This window comes from Dermacentor variabilis, chromosome 8, assembly GCF_050947875.1.
Source record: "Dermacentor variabilis isolate Ectoservices chromosome 8, ASM5094787v1, whole genome shotgun sequence".
Taxonomy (NCBI): Eukaryota; Metazoa; Arthropoda; class Arachnida; order Ixodida; family Ixodidae; genus Dermacentor; species Dermacentor variabilis.
In genome coordinates, this window is record NC_134575.1 from 91,919,450 (window position 1) to 91,942,031 (window position 22,582).

A 22,582-nucleotide genomic window follows, 5' to 3' on the forward strand; every position below is an offset into this window, starting at 1 on the left:
GAAGTCGAAATGTAAATGTTGCTTGTAGCTTTGCTGCGATTGTTCACTCTTATTACATCTGCATGCTTAACCCTTTTAAAAGTAGTCCATATTTTTTTTTATTATTATTATTTTTTTTTTAAGGTTCTAGCAATCATTTTCTGTGGAATGCCAACTCACCCAAACATTCCCCCTACCTGCCATGGTGGCGTAATCGCTTTGGTGTTGGGCTTGAGGGCACGGGACCAAATAGTGGCAGAAGTCGCTGCATTTTGATGGGGGCAAAATGCAAAAACACTAGTATACCGTGCTTTGGGTGCACGGTAAAGTACCCCAGGTGGTCGAAATTAATCCGGATTCCTCCACTAAGGCATACCTCGTAATCATATGTTGGTTTTGGCACGTAAAACCTCAGGATTTAATTTGTAAACATTCCCCTTAACCCATGTTCTTGTTACATTGGCATTTTAACACGTTTGCTTTGAATGTAAATCATAAATAGTTCCGTTTGACAGACGTCCATAACTTCCCTATTTAATATGTATGTAAAAATTATTAAATATATTGTCTGATCAGCATTACGGCTGCTTAACTTGTATTTGCGTTGGTTTTAAAAATTTTTGTTTGCACACCCCTTAAGGGACATGAAGGGAACTGAAGATATAAACAGTAAATTTTTTGGAATGTAAGGCAATACTCATTGACAGAAATAAGTGTCAATGATGGAGTAATTGAATGCAACCCAAAGACAAAGGTTGTATGGAAATATGAGAGAATCGACCCAGGACAGAGCCAGTGTATTCCAAAAATCCCAAACAAAAGACGCAGCTGCAACCTGTGCAGAAGAAGGAGAGAACAAACAACTTCTGAAGGGAAATGTTTAATTGCAGTAAATTAACAAAAGCTGCAAGGTTTGTTTGTTTTTCTTTTCATTCGTTTGTATCCACAGCCGATAACATTTTTTTTAAATGTTATGCAGTGTGCAAATTTCGTTTGTATTGGTAGCACGTAAACTAATGTGCCATTACATGAGTGTCTATTTATTTATTCACTGTACATTGTGGCCCTTGCTAGGAAACCTTAGAAAATCAGGCTGACAAAAAATTTGAAAGAGAGATGAACACACTATTAAATATAACATTCCTCGTTATGTAGCAAAATTCTTTTGTCCAAGATCTCTATGGCAACGTTCTTGCTAACAGGCTCAATTAATTTTGCTCCATACACTTTGTCATGCAGACACTGCTTTGTGCGTGGTGCCCTAAAATTGCCGTTGCACCAGGAACCTTTGGCCGAGGCACCATGACAAACCTTTTGAAGGATCCCTTAAACCCTTTGTGTCAAACACCTAGGCACAGAGGGTATCTTTCAAGAAATGCTTTCTCACCAGAATTTTGTGTCAGCACACTGTAATAAAACATGCATGAGTGGCTAAAGGGACCCTGAAATGGTTCGGACAAATTTTGTAGACGCGTAGGGTACAGCTAAAGTTACTCATTCGCACCACAATTTGTGTGAAACGTCTCATATTAAGAGAGCTACGGACGATTACAAGTTACCCTCCTCCATAGTCATGCATCTTCTCCTCAACTCGTTCGCCGAGTGATCGGGGCTAAGCTCCGCCTTCACCGGCTCTGCGTCATGACGGCACGTCGTGTCGTCGACTTCCGGTTCTCTAGAAGCGAGCGCGCGAAGCCTCTCCAAACTCTCCGCCAGCTGCTCGGCAGTCGAACCCAAGCAAGAGCTATCAAAGCAGCATGTGTTGCGAGCATTCTGGCGCCAGCGCTGAACGTGTCTGGTGTTCCGATAACCACAGCCGAGCTGGGCATTTCGACGGGACGGTGGAGACATAGACTCAAGCTGATGAAGGAACTTTAGCGTTGACGTACTTGAGCAGCCTGGTCGGTCTCCATGGTCCAACCACCCGTTGGCGCAGAGCTTAACCAGCCAAACAAAGAGCTGATATTGCTCTAACCAAGTGTAAAACATCTTAAACGTTTACAAAAACAGTGTGTTAACGATTACACTTCTGCAAAAAATTTACACCAGCAGCAAAGAAGAATACAGTTATTTACTGCTACTGTCTGTGGTTGAGCTCTGTGCCACCAGGTGGCTGCACCGTGCAGACCATTCTAAAGCCCCTCAATCTCCAAAAGTAGCACCAACCACTTGCCTCCTCTGCTCGGCGCGGCCTCGGCGGTGGCGCCGCCCATGTTGGCCCTGCCATAGCAGACAGCGGCTAACACGCTACCGAAGGAAATCCACGGAAAAGTTCGTTTGCGCCCTGCGGAGCAGTTTTTCTTTTTTTCAATCGAGATCTTGCTTCGTCAGTCAGTAACTGGCCTTAAGAATGTTGTGTTGGAATTGTGGAAGAAATAGAGAAAAGGACCATTATTTAAGACGTAAAGCATGCTCACATTGAGAGAGTTCGTGTTGCTGAAACACTACGCATGCACGCGGTGTGCTCAAACGTGCATAATTACTAGAGTTTCAGGTTTTGACAGTGTGGAAGTATGTGTATGTGGTTTCGTAGGTTCACATACAGTGCATATGACTGCGATACCCATTTACTTATTCAGACGCATGAAAATGTTAATGTTAAGCAGTAAAAATGTTCCTGATCAGCGGTCCTTTGCGGCCTTTCTTGGCCTTTATAATCCTGCACACAAAATGTGTAAGTAGCCGCTTCTCATGCCTCCAATATTGAGGATGCGTCCAGCAGCAGCCGGGATGGAGGCGAAATGCAAGAGGCCATTGGAGAGATGTCTCGTTAGTGTTCCGTAATTCTCCTCACACCGGCACGGTATGTTGCAGCAGTCGCGGGACGCTTTTTTCGTTTCGGGGTGCTTTGGTAATCACGGCAATATATTTTCATTTTTTGTTTTCTTTTACAAGTACTACTCCAGGAGGGCACATGTAACGGCTAACAGAAGCCTCTAGAGAGCATGTGACATTACAAGTGTTCCCTTTGCCACTTTGGTGCCCTGCAGGCGCCCTCAGTAATACGAAATAATGAGACGTTACAACTAGTAAATAAAATCTAATAAAGAAATAGAATCACGCAGAGGTGCCAACTTCTGCCGTAGTGCTACTGCGCCCGCTCGAGAATGACGAAAACGTCAATGAGGAATTTACCGGCCCATGTACAACTACAATCAAGGTGCACTTTAAAGATCCCCAGGCGACGTAAGTAAAGTTATTCCGAGCCATCCACTACAACCTCCCTCATAGCTTTAGTCGTTTCAGTACGTTAAAAATTACGTTAACCACCTCAAATCATAAGTCATAGTGAGCCTTGCAAAAGCGTCGATAATGTGCTAACTTCTGACGGAGCTCAAAACATAGTATGAATAATGTCGCTTTTATGTCACAGGCCAGCTGCAGATGCATACACTTTCGCCACGATACGAAACAAAGAGAGCACATTCGAAAAAAGTCAACTTAGATGCGCTAAAAGCACGCACAGCGTGAACTAGGGTCAATAGAAGAGATTGTGAGAAACCGTGGCACTTCACAAAGCCGTGCGTGAAGGCAGCCCCTCACTTCCTCGAAGGCAGCCCGCTGATCCTATGTATCCACACTTGTCTTCTTTGTGCGTTGAGCTCACCTGATGGTAAAGAAAGAAGCCTTTTGCCGTCGCTGTGTCGGTAGCGTCAACCGAAGGCGCAGCAGCACAGCATCACAATTAAGTTCTTTCCCTAACACACTCGATTTGTTCCGCTAACGCACTCGATCAGTCCTTTTGCGCATACTTTCGTCGTGCAGGGCCAACAATGGCGGTTGAAGCGCGCTGGAAAGAAAAAATATGCAAAAGTGCGGTGCCTGCTTCCACGTGACACAGATTGGCCAGTGGGGGAGCGGAGGAGGCTGGGGCAACAGGAGGCATGGAGGAAGAAACGTCGGGGAGAGCGGGGTGGTGGAAAGATCTAAGAATGGGCCTACCTTCGGAAAATTGAGAGGCTTTAGACCATTCTAAGACCATTCACATTTGCGCTTCTGCTCATCCCGTGAATGACACTGTCAAACGGCCAGGCCCTGCTCCCTTGCGCTTGCATTTACCCTAATACCGGACTTGCGCAACACTATTGCATTAGTAATCTTCCGGTGTAAAGCGACGGCCATAAATGCACAAATACTGGCACTGATCGGATAGCGACAGTCCGATGCGCTGCAGCCAGTCCGCTCGTCGGCTGCCTTGCAGAGGGACACGATGTCGCAGCTTGACATATTGCCAGTCGCTACGTTCCAAAGTCCAAAGTCAAACCATAGTGCTCGCGAAAAGACTGACATCGACTGTGACCGCGGAGCTCTCGTCAAAATGGAGCCCTTTATAACACAAGCAGACGACGCTTGCTGTGTGCCGGAAGTGCTTAAGTGTAGTGAGAAATTGTCCTTGTGCATTCTCTTTCTGTTACTTTCTTTTTATAGAAACAAATTAACTAACATTTCAACTCTTACAAACATCGTTTGTTCACCATAAAGGTGGAAAAATTATCGAGGACACGCCCTGGGCAGCCAATCGGATAGCTCGCCCTACCGACGTCAATTAGGTGATTTACGTCGTATGGGTAGGGGCAGCTGAAGGTTCCGCCGAGCAGTGTGCTGCGATCGGCAGTGATGTACATTTTTAAAGCCTTATAATAAATTATGCGCTTTACGCAGAGCACTTAGATGTGTCAATTAATGATCAGAAGGACCTACTCTAACGACTCGGTATGTTTGTACAAAATCATCAAAATCATTTCAGGGTCCCTTTAAACGTTGCCTCCCTGTCAAGCCATGGCATTTGCCCTCGTCTTTTACGCTGAGGCAGCTATCACTATGTCGTTTTCTTCATGAGGTGATGCAATTGTCTACTTCCGATTAATCTGAACCAAGTGTGTTCTTGCATCTCTTTACTGCACAGTTTTTCTCATGAGAACTGGGCTACATGGAGAAAACTTTAAAGATGAACTTTGCATTTCGAATAGAGGCATGGTGGCATGATGCGCGATGTTCACTGGCTTGCGCTACATGAAGAGAAAAGAGACTGATGCTTCCACAGATGTTTGTTGCATTGCTACAAAGTAGCTGTTTCCGTTTATTTCGGTTTGATAACAGCCTGATAACATGTGAATATTGTCGCAATATCAAAAACAGGGGTCGTGGAGCACTATTCAGGAAGCACATATGCAGGCCACCTTTTTAATACCGTGCACAACTACGGCTTCTTCACTGCGCCTTGACAAAAATGCTCATGCCTACTCGCGTTGTCCTTTTCATCAGAGTACTGGCGCGGCATTTGGGTCCCTCCAAAGGAAGCATCGTCCAAATGCACACTTTAATCGGGTCAGTGGGACAAAGCACAACAGGACAGAGACAGAGGGCCTGGTTTAATTTGCTGTAATCGATGCATAATCATAAACTGCCATCTTTCTTTTTGACTAAGACCACGAGTGACGTCCAGGGACTTTTCGAACGCTGTATCACATCATCCTCTAGCATCTTCTCCACTTGCTTTTGAATCTCTTCGCATTTCTTTGAAGCTACACGGTAGGGATTTTGTCGAATCAGCCGCGTAGTATCATCCCTGATGATATGGTGCTTGGTCAGCAGTGTTTGTGTGACCTTTGACACAATCGAAAAACAATCTTCGAGCTGTTGTATCAGCTTCAATAGGCACTGCCACTCGGAAGGCAACAGGGTGAAGCTGACGTCAACAGACAAAGACGTCAAGGGTGGGATAGGCGTTGCTTGTAGAGCGAAACAATCTGTCATTTGGGTGATGCCGTCGCAGTACGCAATACAGTTTGTCGCGGTATGGTGAATAGGAGGTCGTCTCGCAGACTCCTGTTGCCACCACGGCAAAGGAGCAGCCCATGGCTGAAATGGTGCTACCGGAGGTGAAGGGGGAGGACGTCGGACCATGTCAGCTTAGGTTGGCAGATGTGTTTCTGGACATGGGGCTGGTGAGGAGAAGGCTTGCCACAACTCCTGGCACATGACTTCGGCATCAGAAATGTCCGGCGACTCCGTAAGAGGAATTCCGAGGGCTCGCAGCTCTTCACGCGGGATGTCACGAATCATGTCCCGTAAAGAAGTGCAGTCAACAATCTGAGCTGCGGAGCTTATTGGTGTGTAGTTTGGCGGTCGAAGTGGCAGCAACTTTGCTGAAGTGGCCGCTCAATGACAGTCGCTTCCTTGATGAATTCTTCTAATGTTGTTGGCGGGTTTCGTACCAGACCGGCTAACAGCGGTTCCTTAATTCCCCGCATAAGGGGACACACATTCTTTGCCTCGGTCATATCTGGGTCAGCTCAGCAAAACAGATTGGCCATATCTTCCGCATGCATGGCGACAGTTTTGTTGGGTTTCTGTGCCTGAGCCTCACTAAGTAGTTGCGCTTAATCTCGCTGGTCCAAGCTTGAGAATGTATCGAGGAGCTGACGAAAATTGCCCCACATTTGGAAATTCGCTTCCCTGTTCGCATACCATGTACAAGTGCTGTTTTCAAGTGTGCAATAAGCATGGGCGAGTTTCTGTTCATCGTTCCAGCGATTTGCATACATTCTTACCAGATTTACAAGAGCAACGCATTCGTACTGGTCAAGCCAGTCCTCAACATCTTCAAAACCATCGCCACGGAAGATGTCGGGGACACGACAGTGTTCGAAAGTCACTTGGGAAAGGCTAGGCACCATCTGTGAAGGAGGGAGAAGCGCCAATGATGTAGCCGTGTCGGTGAGAGTCGTAACGGGAGGGAACTCTGGGCTGAGGCCGAGCGGGCACCGACTCAAACGGTGGACTGGAGTCGTAATGATAGATGGAGGTTCAGGACTGGGTGTACGGCTCCGAACAAGGGTTGCAGGCTCCAGCCCCTCCACCAGTGTCGCCACATTGAAAACAAGGGTCGTAAAGCGCTATTCTGGAGACACAGAAGTGGGTCGCCTTTTTAACACAGAGCGCAACTACAGCTTCTTCTTCACTGTGCCTTGACAAAAACGCTCAGGCCCACTAGCGTTGTCCTCTTCATCGGAGTACTGGTGCAGCAATATCTAACATGTTTAACAAGTTTACAGTCCTTTCTGTATTATGCTCACAAGATTTATTTGTAGACATCAGCGGTAAAAACAAGCGCTGCCACATTTAGGCTAGAACTACTGCTAACTTGTGAGTATGGTGAAATAGGCAATTCATAACGCTTTTTTTACTCTAGAATTTTTTAAAAATGGGGTAAAGAAAGAAAAGAACACCGACAACAGGAAGGCAGAGACAGTAGCACTACATGAAAGTCTAACTCAAGACGGTGGCTCGCTGACAGACATCTTCTGACGCCAGGTCCATTCAGTTGCCTTTGCTGCACATATTATTTCTAGATCTCAGCTTGTTAGGACATAATTATGCTACCATTGTAGGCAAGTTATATACAAAACTTGGCTCTGTGACTAATGAACAACCTGTAGTAATCACTGTGTTCACTAAGGAAGTTGGTATTGGCGTTGACACACAGCGCTTGCATTTTCAACAGTGTGCAGTCGCAGCAGTTTACTTCCTTCACGCACCTGCAGTGCAATACAAGCATAGTACAGCGCTGATACTATTCACTGCTGCACCTATTTTCGTTGAGAACCCCTTCGCGTCCATCGGGTGCCATCTTGCCTAATGTGTTGCCTAATGAAGCAACACGTTTCTAGCATTGTCGATGATGTTGCTCAGGTAGACAGTCAGATCACTCACCCGAGTGACATCACTACCCACGCTACATAGCATGGGAAGGGGCAGCTGAAAACTCAGTGGAGCAGCGCTGCTGGTGATCAGAGGCGATGCGCATTTTTAAAGCCCTCTAATAGATCCTTTACGCAGAGTGCTTAAATCTGTCTTCTAATAAACAAAAGTGCCAACCCTCCTGATTCACTATGTTTGTACACTATCGGCAAAATTGTTTCAAGATCCCTTTACAGAAGAGCTATAACAGCAAGACGAGAATCGTGAGTGTCCAAATTTTACAATTAGTCTGTGTGCCTGATTTGGGTAAGGGGAGTTTTGTCACTGGTAACAGTCGAAGAGCTATGTCGAAAGCAGTGGCGTGCCATTGTTTAGGTGCTGGTCCTTAAGAAGCCTGCACGCCTGTCCTCCGTGCAGGAGTGCCCGACGTGCCGCAAGAAGCTGGTGTCCAAGCGCTCGCTGCGAGCGGACCCCAACTTCGACATGCTCATTGCCAAGATCTACCCAAGCCGAGACGAGTACGAGGCCCACCAGGAGCGTGTCCTCGCCAAGCTGAACCGGCAGCACTCTCAAGCCCTGGCACACAGCATCGAGGAGGGCATGCGCATGCAGGTTAGGCTTGACAAGCTGCAGATATGGTCAAGCTGGTAACTGTGTGTGTGTGTGTGTGTGTGTGTGTGTGTGTGTGTGTGTGTGTGTGTGTGTGTGTGTGTGTGTGTGTGTGTGTGTGTGTGTGTGTGTGTGTGTGTGTGTGTGTGTGCGTGCGTGCGTGTTTGTGTGTGTGTGTGTGTGTGTGTGTGTGTGTGTGTGTGTGTGTGTGTGTGTGTGTGTGAAACTGGTTGTTAAGCTGTGGGAGAGCTTCATACAGCTTGGTGGTGCATTGACGTGATCTTTTCTTTGCAGCTTTATGCATTCTTTATGTTCCTTACTATGTGCAGAGAAGCTTGAATAGTCCTCAGGAGTTTTACTAACGATGCCAAAGACTTGTGTGTCGCACTGTTGTTCAAACTGCAGGTTTTCAAGAATTCTCATTAATATTAATGTATACAATATCATCAGGAAGCTCATTCTACTTTCTTTTTTAATGTTTGTGGCAAAAATCATTGTAAAGAGAGTTAATGTGCACAGATTCTAATTTCATGCTGATGATCAAGGCACTGAGGTAAGTAATGTGGTTGTGGCGTAAGTTTCAGATGTAGTCTAGGGTGGTGATATAGCTTATGCAAAAAGTGATCAGCCAGAAATTCTTTGACGCATTGTCAGTGACTGAAGGCCCAGACTTGTTGCGGGTACGCTTGCAGCATTGTTGCAGTTCCAAAGAATAAAAGGCACTGGGTTAATTTGGATTAATTTAAGGGGGATGTATACTATGCTTTTGTAAAAGGGGTCCAATATAGCTGCAGCATATCCTAATTTCAGCCTTAGAAAGGTTTTATGACATATTAGTTTTAAAATGGAGCACGGGAATTGTGTTGGTGCAAATATCCCAGGAAGCGGTTGGCTGTGTTAATTATATATTGAGCTTGATAATTCCATGTTAAGTTAAATGTTACATGGATGCCTTAGCAGTTATATAAATTCGTTGTTTCTAAGAGTAAGTTCAAGTGTTATGTTCACGAGTATTTTGGTCGAGTTATTCTTGGCTCAGTGTCAGAGCTGTACCAATGATGTAAACTATGCCAGCTAGCAAGACTAGTGATATAAGCATGGTCGTTCTTGTAAAACCCTGATAGAGAAGCTTTTGCTGCCTACACTTTGCTGACAGCAGCAGAAGTGCTAGCCTTTGTCGCACCTGTAGCGACACTTCAACACGGAGCTAAGCCACAAGGGCATCCGAAGACGCTGCGTAGTTGCTTTCAGCGGCATTTTTTAGCAGCAAGGTGGCTGCTACTCTGCTGGCTTGGTACCCTGTAGTAAACTCGTAAAGTGTGTCAGAAATAATCAGCTGTTGCGTGGCAGTCCACTTCAGGACAACGATCTCTTTGCACCACCAACACATCATCACTCGAGTGCTCTGCAAGCTATAATTTCACCATGAAGTTTTGCTCATGTGTTTGTTCCATAGAAGTGAGGTAAAAGCAACACTGCACTCGGAGAAGGACAGAAGGGGAAAAAGATGGGCACAATGTGGTCCCCTGTAAAAAGGAGTGCTGTCATATTTTTGAAGTTGTGGAGCCTTTGCCACATGCTTCTCATGCATAAAATGCCTGTTGTGGTGACTTAGTAGCTATGGCGCGGCAATGCTGAGTGCTCATTTGTGGGTTCAATACCCACTCGCCGCAGCTGCATTCTGATGGAGTCAGTATACAAAAATGCCTCTGTACCGTGCATTGGGTGCATGTTAAAGAACCCCAGGTAGTGAAAATTAATCCGAAGGCCCCTTTCACGGCATGCCTCATAATGGTATCCTGTTTCGGCACGTAAAGCACGAGAATATAATTTATCTACTTTTTCAATGTAAAATGATCGCACTTGGCAACCATGAAAGTTTGGCAACACCTACAAGATACCAATTCAATTCACTAATTAAGTTGGTCTCGAAATGCCGGACCTGGTGTCATGAATATCACCAAGGATGTCATGACACAAAGCAAAATTTACTGGCATTGTGTAGCAGTCAATCTAAGCGTGAGGACTGTGGTAAAAAAAAAATCGGGCACATTTCCTCTGGCTACGCCTTGCATGTGGCAGCCACTGCAATCCCAGGGACGGAGTGAGCCAGTGTATCATCATGACAAGATGTATCTGCCTTGTGGTTAGCAAAACTAAAACTGGTTTGCAGAAACAATCATTTTAGTAAATAGTTTGGGGCACTCTGGTGCTTGCCAGTACAGTGGAATCCCAATAATTTGAAATCTTTCAGTTTGAACTGACGAACAATTCAACCGGCTCTGTTGGTCCCGACAAAGTTCTGTGTAGTTGAATAAAAAAACTCCAGCGAATTTGAACTCCAAGAACCGCGCCATGGTTCTTTCCAACAAAATTTCTCACTCCCATGGGTCACTTTTTAGACAGACTTAAGCCAAAGGCGAAGGTTCGATTCATCGCTAGCTACCTTATTGTCGCATGCTATAAAAATGATGCAAAGAAAGGCGAGGGAAGCCGAGATCGAACTGGAGCAAGCAGAGCAGTGCGCATCCTCCTTGCTTTAAAATGAGCACGAAGGAGCCCCCAGCACGTGCTCACCTGTGCCCCCTCCTAGCACACACACTATCACGTCTTCTCCAACATTTGGCACGTGGGACTACTATGCAAGTCAAGCCACCATCCTTCTCTGCTCACCGTCGTGCATTTTCACTCACACCCACAGCGAACTGCACATGAGGGATGATCTTATGGCATTTGCAAAGCTAAGTCGCTGAAAAAGTCGTAAAAGACAAACATGGTGCTTGTCGGCCTCTGCTATTCCAAGTTTGCCGCTGCTTGTGCGTTGTATCTAAAGATACCGTAATTATTCGAATATAAGGAAGGTTTTTCCCCAGAATCCTTGGCCTGGAAGACCCTCACCCCCCCCCCCTTGCCTCTTATGCAAGGAACATTTATATGCAAATTTTGTCTTCAGATGTGTCTTCAGGACACTGCGAATATCGCCTTGTAATGTGGCTTTACAGCAGCAGGATTTGCGATGCCGTGAAGCCACACTGTAAGGCAAAATTCATGGTGCCGTGAAGTCACACCTAAAGGCAAAATTCACCTATATCCCACATTTCGCGTGTTGAAGCTCCCTCGCCCCCTTATTTCATGGTCACCATTTTGTGTTGTGGCTGTGTTGGGAATTCAGTGTTTCAGGCAATCCCCGCTGAGCTTGAACAACCTGTTGGTCACTTTATATTGCCATATATTAATGTGCATACGTAAGGTTGTCTTCGTAGGTCCCCCAACTGCACCCTCACCTTATAATCATGACCGCCTTATATTCAAATGTATATGGTAAATCATTGTTAAGAAAGTGTGCACCTCTGCCAGTAAAGGTATATGTTCAGGGCAAAGCCCTTAAGAATGCATGTCATCCTTCCACCTTGCCCCGCTTGGCGGGATATTTACTCGTTTTAAAGCTGACAGGTAGGCAGGTACTTAAATGTCATGTCACTTCTCTTTTAAAGGGAACACATGAGTGTGAAGCATGCAGCGAGTTTTTCCCTCTGGCAAGTGTGGAAACACCCAGCTTTGTGGCAGACTTGGGGGAACTGGCACCATTTTGAACAGTAGTGGACTGTTTAGTTGACCCTACAGCACAACAAACAGGGTGCTGTGTTTCAGCTGTTGTTTGTTGAAAGCTGAGCAGAATGTATGCGAATATTAAGGAACAAAATGGCAAGAGATTGCTTGAAGCAGAACTAGATAATCTTGCCATGAGGTTGTGAAGGCATGTGTCTGAAGGTACAAGATTACTTGGTGAGATAAAGACAAGTAGGACAGAGCACTGATGCAATCATTGTGTCCCTGATGCAACAGAGATGAGGAGATAGCACTCACAGCTGAACCTTCCCCGTAAACTGCTAGATGTGGCTGTTCTAAGGGGGGACTAAAGCAAATAATGGGAAATGGCACTACTTTATTTATTGTAATGACTGACTTAAAGGGAGTGTCTATTGTTTCTTTAAGGGCCTCCTGTTTTGAAGTGCAATAGAAAGCCTACCATTTGAAGTGCCTAACATGCAGTGGTTTCTTTGAAAAGCTAGTAGAAATGTTTAAAACAGAATTTTCTGGTCTGTGTAGTCTCTTAAAACTGCGTAGGGGTACCCACAACTCTAATTACTGGATGCATTAGCATTGCTGTGCCGATAAAAGTGAGAAACTAGAAGCATATGGTTTCCACGGGAATGGTGAATTTTTGTTAAACACTGAAATTATCACCCTAATAGCCATCCCCAGCAACTAATCAGTTGCAAAGCCATTAATTTTTATTTTTTTCTTGGTCACCTGCAATCTCGTGTTTCCTGCAAGCTTAGTCTGTGTATATTCTGTATCTTTCAGTTGGCGCTGCTGCCAAAAGCCAAGCTTATTGTGCAATGCCCTAGCAGGTACATTGCAGTGAGGAATGCCTACACCGGTGTTGTGACGTTGACTGTACACCTTAAAAACGCGTTGATCTTTCGAGATCCTGACCATCGCACCACTCCTACAACACTGCTCGCATTGTTGCCTGTCAAAATGTCAAGAGGGCACAATTGAGGACCCATTGACGCGCAGCTCCGTTCATCTGCACAAAAGCAGCAACCTCTTTCAACATGCACTAACTGAACATAGGATAGGAATTGCTCTCTGACGCTAAGAAAAGTTAGCAAAAACACACCAAATACAATTTCAAGCAATGTATCAGTGCATCTGCTACACAAAACAACGCTTCCTGCCGCGGCTTTAGGTCACGTGACAGTACACTGTTTCACCTTCAAGCAACGCCACATGTCACTTTTGCACCACTTTCATAGCCAAATTGAAAATATAATTCCCTGCTTATCGAATAAAAGCATCCTTTTTTCCATCAGTGTGACACATGATCTTCTCATTCCCACCACCATCCGAAGACATATTATGAGTGGTAGACAGTCTTTTTGAAATGGCACATAGTTGATTCACCGTCCAGTTACTGGATTGTACACCGTGTACAGCACAGGAGGTTGTACTAAAAGCAGCCCAGACCAAGTTTCACTTAGACACCACTAAATAGTTTGCCGCTGGAGAAGGCTGATGCTGCAGCTTCTTTGTTGTTGCTTTCCTTTTTAAGGGTGCCTTCAAACACTTTTTATGCCAACGTTCTTCAATTACGGGTTGCATAGGTTGATGGTTTGAGAGATAAATGCAACAAGAATCACATTGTTAGGGGTAGGCAGTCTGAAGTTATTCGTCCGAGAAGCTTCAAAATGCAAGAAAAAAATGCATGTCCTCAACTCAAGTATTTTGCAGTCTTCTGTTCCCACATCTCTCATTCACTACCAATGGTGAGAACTTGAAGCGCTACGTAGCGGAAGTTCGCTCTCCACTGTTGCCTACATGTTATATGTTCACGGATTCCAGTTACTCCAGTGCGCTGGTGGCAAGGTTACCATAGTAAAAATAGTCGCGCACATTAGCACATTTCAAGTTTGCCACTACTGGTTGAGCAACCTGGGACTGGGCAACGTGTCTTTTCTTCAGTTCAGCCAGTAGGCTATAGTTCAGCACGGCACCGCAAACAACAAAAAGGGAGCAGCAGCAACAATGCTTTAAGGTGAGAAACCTGCACCACGTGGAAAACGAGGCAACAACACGACAAGGCTGCTCATGAGCGTACACAAGTGAGAAGAGAAGCTATTATGTTAGAAGTCAGAGGCGAAAGAACAGCCAGCGCCCACCCCTACTGTGTTTTGGAGTCGTGATTTTTCTTTTGCTTCTACAGCAAACAAAAATGAAATTACATATTAATTTATCACATTTTTCCCGCAGTGCAGTGGTTATCTGCAACATTGTTTTTGTCCAATCACAAAGGAGCGAGTGGTGACGTCGATGATGCTTATGGTGAGCGCCACTAGACGATGATGCGGTCTGCAGTGATACAGTGATTTGTTTGCATGATTAAAATATTAATTTTGATGTTGGTGCTTTGACCTACGCTAAAGAGATCTCCAACCGTCAGTGTAAGCAACATGCAACTGGTATACAGTGGCCCGAAAATTGTTCTAGGGCTCCTTTAAGATCCCTCATGGTACAAATATGGCATGATGCACGCATTTGTCCTAGTATTTTGCTGCACTCAACAAAAATATGAAAGGATCAACCAGCTGGGTGTCTGTTATTGACTTATAGCTCCCAGCAGATCAGAACTCGGTCTTCTCGTCACACTGTGTGTCGTCTCTACGCAGGCTCTCAACCGCAACCAACGCGTGCGCAAGCATGGCGGTGACGAGAACAACGGCAGTAGCGGACCGGCAACCCCGGCTGCCACCGCGTGCGTGTCAATGCCATCTTCTGGCGCAACCTCAAACAGTGGCGGCCACCAGGTTGCGAGCACTGCCACCCCAACCACGCCTACCTCTTTCTCTGGGGCGGCTGCTCCTACGGCAAGCAGTACAGTGCAGCAGCAGCAAGTGCAGCAACAACAACAGCAACAGCAGCAACAAAACCAGCAGCAGGAGCAGCCGCAGCAGCAGCAGCAACAACCATCACCACAACAGCAGCAGCAGCCGCAGCAGTTGCAGCAGCAGCAGCCACCACCACGTCAGACACCGACCCCCGGCAGCTGCAGTGATGCCACTAACCAGAGCAGCACCAGCAGTGTGGGCTCCTCGCAGCCGCGCAAGAGGCCCAAGACCCAGCAGGTAGAGGGACCGGCTCTCGCCACTAGTATCACGCAGCACGCAAAAGAGACTTTCATTGTTAGCCTACTTCACCCACTTTGTTGTGCTGTCTAGCCCCTTAAATATTGCCCTCGCTCGTGAAATGGAAAAAGGTAGATTACATGTCCGACTGGTAAAAGTGAGAACGAGCAGTCTTGTCTCTAACAAAAAAAAAAGGTTTTATGCCATAAAAAGACGCCCATGCAATTGCTCCGTAGTTTATTCGAAGTCCAATATGCTAACGCAATTCTACAGTGCTGGTCAGACAAAAGTGGCTGCATGGTGAGAGGCCACGTTTAGTGAGGCTTTCTTTGTGGTGGTGCTGTTACACATAAGTGCATAATAATCTTTTCGGCCTAGGTCCGCGCTACAGATACTAGATAAAGGTGTCTTCAGGAAAGGAATGTGGTGTGTCCCTACATTGTTTTGATTCTAGTCACGTTAATGTTGGCAGTCATCTTGAGGTGGGTCCTGCTATAATTTCTTTATTTGAAGTAACGTGAACAGTACTGTCATCGCAGACGCATTTCTGACTTTTGGTAAAGAAATGATAGGTGTCAATGTTTTCACAAATCCAGCAAGTAGTCTTACAAGGGTGCCATTACATTGTTATGTGCCATTTAGATGGCGAGGGTTTGACGAAGCCGCAGGAAAGCATGAGTGATCTTTGCCGTGGCATAGACATTCCATGCTGACCTCATTTTGCTCAGTGCAAGCCCTAACAATGGGAAATAGTTCTGCATATAGCACAAAGTAAAACAAGTCTTCATCTTCAACTGGCGAGGTCAAACCACCGGTGTGCAGGCTTTGTAAAGACCTGGTTGCATCTGCTGGATTCTTAACATCAAATGGATCATCCACTTCCAGTATATTAAGATGCCTTATTAAATACCAGTTAACATTTTACTGCCAGGAATTTCGCTCACTACTTTTAGGGGTCTTTTTAGGTGCATTTTTCATTTCTTTAAGGAAAGGATTTAGGAGGCGAAGGGTATTAAGTTATTCTGTGGCTGTTGATGATGTTAGTTGTGCTAGAACCTTCTAATTGCACTAATGGCACCTTCAGTTGAGCTTTTCAGAGTGTAATTGAAGTGCAGCAAAGGTTTTGTTGGAGACTGTAGCCAGTATTTTATCATGAAAATAAGCGTGTTCCATCAGCAATATGTCAGTCCCCGCTATCGTTACTAAAGATCTGTCAGTACAGCTTGAGCGCCTTGTTGCACAACCTGTTTATCATTACTGGAGCACTCTGAAAAGTTGATTGAAAGCAGCAGTATGTGTGTGTATTGATTCTTAGATTATACATAAGTGCAATTTTTTTTTTTTTCTGTGTAGCAAATTTATATCCACTCTATACTCTGTCTTACTAACTCCATGCAAAGCAGCGAAGGCTGGGGCTTGTGTTAGCCAATTGGTAACGAAAGTTAACTGTGTGTTCTAAAAAGCGGGAAGGGGGATGGGGAGGCTTGCCCACTGCGCGCCACTGATCTTTTCAGGAAGCTTCTGCAGGATCATTTTAACCCCTTCTGTGTTACGCTACTATATGCTGACAATTGACCGAAAATGGCCATATTTCTTAGTGCAGAATCGCGGAATTCATTATGAATGTCAATGCAGACGATGCTTAAACTGTGTATTAAAATTTAGAAACATGAATTGCAGAAGTCAACCACCTTGACGTCACAATACAAGGAAATGAAATGCATCACAAATGAGAAAATCAAAAGTGTCTTCAACAAGCTTACCTTCTCATTAGCTGTATTTACCTGGAACTTGCAGACAAACCCAGCTCGTCCACCCGGCATCATCACCATGTGCCATCATCACCACTGCTCATTTTGTGCACCTCAAGTCTCAAGCAATACAGACAATGCACTCTTGTTGCCGGTCGAACTGAACTCCGCATCTGCCACTCCACTTGCCAATTCGTTGTTCACATTGACCTACACATCCATTCAGTCTGCGTCACACAAAGGACAATCATAAGTGGGCAATTTTAAGGCCTTTCTGGTTCTCTATTCTGGGGTGGTATTCTTTGACAGTCACTTTCGCATGGCGTAGTACATGGCGTATTGCATGATTTGGGCTCTTTTGCCCAACCAGTCAGTCAGTGCGCACTGTAAGCGATGTCTCCGAAAGTGATCATCCGAGAATGTGTCCCCAGGTTGGCTGAGGCGACCTGTTGCTTTCGTTGCACCGTGCGGAGTTGATGAGACGGATTATAGGTAGTCCCCATCCGTCGGTGGCCGATTAGTTATTAACTGAGCACTGTCACATGCGCTAGCGAGCCCTTACGAAAGTGCTCGCCAGTACAAGCCATGTGAGTTTGCCCCTCAGGCCGCGACCTGCTCCAACGACACGGAGTCCGCCGGAGGGGAGACCGAGGAGACAGACGCAGAGGATGGTGACGCCGCCCTCAACAGCGAGATCGAGCTCGTGTTTAAGCCACAGCCGCAAATGATGCTGGAGGACTCCAGTGCGCAGGTCCGCTACATCAAGACGACGGCAAATGCAACTGGTGTGTCTGCACGCTCATGCAACTCATTTAACTTGACTTTGCAAAGTATTTGTGCCTTCATTTCTCCACTGAATTACAGTTGATTGTTTACTGCATGATTAGGCAACCATTCATTTGCTCATTACTTGCTTAATCACCTCCATTCTCACTTATTTACTCACACACCTACTTGTTCACTTAAGTGATGTAAAGTACTTAGTCGCATTGTATTTTCTTTAGATTACTGTGCTTAGGTAAGTGCTGGTTACGGATACATACAATGCAGCTACAGGCACTAAACACAGCAAGGAATGTAGCAAGATCACGGAACTAATAACGCAATGCAGTAAGCACTGCACAATTCCAGGCATTGCTCACTACTGTAACACCATAAGCCAGTTATAACGGCATTCACCAAACACAAAAATACAGTGTATTGTTGTACATTTTTGGACCAAGGCTACTTTTGTACAGCTCAGGTGTGCTGTTTAGCACTACCTTAACGAAGTGGGCTGCGGAATAAATTAAATACCTGTCATATTCCAGTGTCTGGGTGATGGCTGGTAATGAATTTAGTTGATTTCATGATTTCAGCTGTATCAGTAAACATGATAAAGTCCTGCGATACCAATAAAGTCATTCTTACCGTGAGAAGGGGCTTAGTAAGCCAGAAAAGAAAAAAAAAAAAATCAGACTGGTGACAACATCGCCTTGGAAGTTCATGCACCAGCTTGATGTGACATCGTGGGTTTTGATGGATATTAACTTTGGCCTAGTCAATTCTTCGTCTGTAAAAATAGACTATGTTGCGTCTTAATAGAGCAAGAAGAAGGCGTAACTTGGCAGGTTTCAAGAATCTTTACTAAACAGCCCAAATACGACGAAAAATATTTTGAAATCCCTGATGTCACACTGTCGTGCCAGCACTGGGGTTATGGCACTAAATTTCAAGAATTTAACTTTGGCTCTCATATTCTCTTATTCATTTCCAGTTGCTGCAAAATGAGCAAAAGATAGAGTCCTTTATTGCTCTAAACTGATATAGTGATAAGAAATGAACTGCAAGGAAAAGAATTCTGAATAATATGGCCCCTGATGCATAATTTTCTAAACTGGTACTCCCTTCTATTGCCTTGTGTATCATACAATTCAGTGCAAATGTTCTAAAATTTTAATAAATTTTTTTAGGTGCCGGCGCGTGCTTAGCATTTCATCATTGTGTTAAACTTGTTTCAAAGTCCTACATCAATGTTTGCTGTTGACTATATCTATCCTGTTATTATTGCACATCTTGTACTTGTGTAACAGAGGAAGAGTCAATGTCGTTGGAAGAAAAATTATATGCATCAAATGACATTTGCATACAATGTCCTTAGATGAAAATGACTTGGCAGCTGAATGAGCTTGGGGGACTAAGTCTAAAATGTTTTATAGCCTGTTTCAGTCTCTCCAACAAAGATTGCCTGAAAACAATATGCAGGAAGAACAAAAGCAAAACGGTACATGAAGCAATGTTGTCGGGTTTTAAGTGGTGATTTATTTTCTGGACACAAAGTTGTCGCGTGTTTTACCTGATCAGCAGCTGACAGCCCCTCTGCACATTCCCCATGCTTCACCAGGTCCATCATGTAGTTCAGAAATTCTTGTATTCATATCAGTGATTTGCGAACCTTTTCTACCGTTGCAGCGAGAGAGCGCAGCGATATAATGCGCCCCGAGTGTTATGCGACATGTCTTAGTTTCAGAAAAGTCTTTATTGCGTCCGGCGTAAGCCCCAGGAGAGTGCCTGTGCAAAGCAAGGCGATGCTACCCTTTTCTACCGTTGCAACGAGAGCGCGCAGTGATATAAAGCGTCCTGAGTGTTATGCGACACGTATCAGTTTCCGAAAAGTGTGTTGCGTGCAGCGTAAGCCCCAGGAGAGTGCCTGTGCAAAGCAAGGCGAACAACCCTTTTCTACCGTTCGTTGCGGCGAGAGAGCGCAGCGATATAATACGCCCCGAGTGTTATGCGACACGTCTCAGTTTCATTCACGTCTCATTCAGCTGTACGAAGTTGAATGAAATTGCAGCTATATTTGAACGTGTTTTGCGCACACTTTGCAACTTTTTGTTATTATTTGGTGCACTGTAATTTTTACCTTTTTACCGTGCAGCAGTGCGTGGAACACTGCATAGAAGGCATAGAATGTCATGACCTCAAATGACACTAAATTTACCCCTGTGACAAGAGTACTGTCATGCATAGTTGTGCTTTTTTGCCGGTGCCCGTTTCTGACCGGATCATTGCTGTATTTGAGACTTTCTGGATTTTGTCGCCAATTTTATACCAAGAGAGCGTTGTCTAATCAGATTGAAGGTGCAACACAGATGCTGTTATACATTCTTGAATGTACACGGGCACCAACAATTACTCTGGAATGTATTGGGATAAACATATACATGGCAGACAGACTTGATCCACGAGTTTAGATTCGACCACTCTGCTCACCGCAGTTGTTGTGATTTGAGTGTTGCATGTCATTCTGGGCAGAAGTTTTGCCCAATCATAAGTTAGATTCATAACTCCCTCCAATGACATTTCATATTCTTGCACCCCTACTTGGGCTTTGGACCCACAGTATGTCGTAAATAAATAAAAATATGGAGTAGAAATAAGCAATCACAATAGTGGCGGTGGTGATCTTTTTCCCACACACACGCAGTGGACCACCTTTCCAAGTACCTGGCGATGCGTCTGGCCCTGGACAAGTTTGAGCAGGACGCGTCGGCTCCTCGCAGTGTGGCACCGTTCACCATCTACATTGCTGTTACACCTGGCCAGTTCACCCCCCTTCCGGGTAACATGACGCTCGACCAGGTCAACGAGAAGTACTGGAAGGTCAACAAGCCTCTCGAGATGTACTATGCCCACCGGAAGGCTTGAAGCAGCAGCCGCCCTGCAAAACTACCAGTGTGTTGTGAACTTGCGTGATGTCTGCGCATGCGTGGGTGTGCACCTCTGGCAAGACACAGCGTGGGCTCCCTTCTTACGTACATTGGCATCGTCACGGCGAAGGGTGAAAACGATTACGTGGAGAAGCCACTCTGGTGTGGAAGCTGTGTGGTGTTTGGTTTACCTTAGTGCCCCCTGCTGCGTAAGAGTTTCTTGATATTGCCTGGAGGGAAAATTGGTGATGCCACGCTTTTGTGCGCATGGGAAATGCCAGGAAGCGTGGACTTCGGATCTTTCTTTTCGGAGAGCCAGGGCATATTGAAGACGTGTTTGGAGAACAGTGCTACGTTTGTCACAGTGGTTCGGTGCCTACTAATGCAGTGTGTACAGTGGTGCGTTTTTTTTTTTCTCTCTGTTGTTATGTAAGAACACTTTTTGTTCGAGCATAAGCACTAGTGCCGTGTTTATTTATTACATAGCATGATTATTGTACAGTTACATCAAAGATGGCAAAGAAGTACTGGCGGACAATAGTACCGGGGGCCGCTGTAGTCGGAGAAAAGATTGAATCTGCGCTTACTGGACATCAATGTCAGTTGGATGCTTACGCTTTATTTGTTTACTTGTACTATATGTGATTAAACTTCAATGAATGATGCACAGCAGATTAATCAAGTCTATCTATTAAGATTTCATTATAAGAAAGAATTTCTTTTGCAGAGATGGCCATGCCCTAGGCCAATCCGCATTCATGACAAGCCGAACCACTGTTGAACCGCTTGTGTTCTGGCATTCCATTGTTGTGCCCATTGAGAAACTTGCATAGAAAGTGGCATCAGGTTTCCCCCTAGGCAGTATTGTAAGAAACTCTTATGCAATTCCCCACTCTTCCATTTCTCTCATTTTTCACCCTCCCCTTTTCCTCGCGTCTGTGACAAGTGTTCAGCACCAACTCTGGGTGCCCACGTGTGTGAAAGTTGTCGGCGCTGGTGCAAGTTGTTGGCACTGGGTTATGCCAGAGTGGGCCGAGTGACATGTACAAGAAGAAGGACGGAGTGTTGTTTGACGACTGGCAGTGTCAGTAGAACTGACTGCAATCCTTCGAGGCCACATCCTTTGAAGGCAGCCAAGATCTTGAGCACAATGGACTTCTGGCATTATTGTTCTGCCACTGATTGTAAGTCCATTTTTTTGCTTTTTTTTTCCAATGAACAAGGAATTATCAGCTTCCGCGTGGTAGCATTTCGACATTGTAAATATTTTCTGATGCCCAAAATACAATGCTCAAAGCATTTCATCTTTCTGTTGTTTTACTTCTCTGCGCGGCATTTGCAGTGCAGTATTTTCCACACATCACAAGGCCGATTGTAGGAGGAGGTTAGGCACACTTGACAAGAATGATTTGCGTTCTGGATGGGTTAGCTGCCGACTCGTGTTTATTTGAGAGAGCCAACTACATCAAGACAGCCCTGCTGAATGTTGTCACTATTTTTTGTTCCAATCAAAGAAGTGTATTGTGGGCACCAGAAGTATGCCCAATAGGTTTTAGCAAAGAATGATGCAGATCTCAAGTGGGAGCCATGCATAACCAACATCGATAATGACAGAATACTGAGTAGTGTTGCGAATGGTGCTAACAGTCCTACAGAGTATCCATATGTAAGCCGTTTCACATGTGGCTGCAGACACTAAAGACTGCAGTGGAGTCTGCTAAAGGAATACTGACATAACGTTTTTTACTTATTTTTATTGCAATAGAAATTATACTGACACTTGAAAGTGCATTCGCGCTGCCACCATTCTACTTTCTTGGTATTGATGACACATGGACACACCTTGCACGGAGGGTTAGAAGGCCACCAGAGACACGCAGTGCGTTTGGCTGCAAAAGCGACAAAGTCACGATCTGCTCATTCGGCTCTGCTGGATCCAGGGCATCGCTCTGGCTTCCGGTGCTGACACAAGCATCGTGCACACACTCATTGGTGTCCTTGCTTTGCAGCTAGGTATGTGCATAACACACCGCGGTTCATCCAGTGGTCTGAGCCAACAGTAAATTTGAAGCTGTGAACATGGACGGTTTTCCGTCTTATGCATCTCATCCACCATCGACGCGCGCTGCCTCCAACACTGCTGGTGGCGCTGCTCTTCAAG

The 22,582-nt window shown here is 45.3% G+C and overlaps 1 protein-coding gene across 1 annotated transcript in view; it reads left to right on the forward strand.

Moving 5' to 3' along the window:
* Sce (E3 ubiquitin-protein ligase Sce) overlaps positions 1 to 21,725 on the forward strand; it is a 34,878-nt gene extending 13,153 nt beyond the window's left edge. The window contains exons 2-5 of the mRNA XM_075702494.1: positions 8,101 to 8,295; positions 14,526 to 14,981; positions 17,337 to 17,517; positions 20,199 to 21,725. Coding sequence (XP_075558609.1) covers positions 8,101 to 8,295; positions 14,526 to 14,981; positions 17,337 to 17,517; positions 20,199 to 20,419 — 1,053 coding nt within the window. The 3' untranslated portion in view covers positions 20,420 to 21,725. The remainder of the gene's footprint in view (positions 1 to 8,100; positions 8,296 to 14,525; positions 14,982 to 17,336; positions 17,518 to 20,198) is intronic.
* Positions 21,726 to 22,582: the final 857 nt, after the last annotated feature.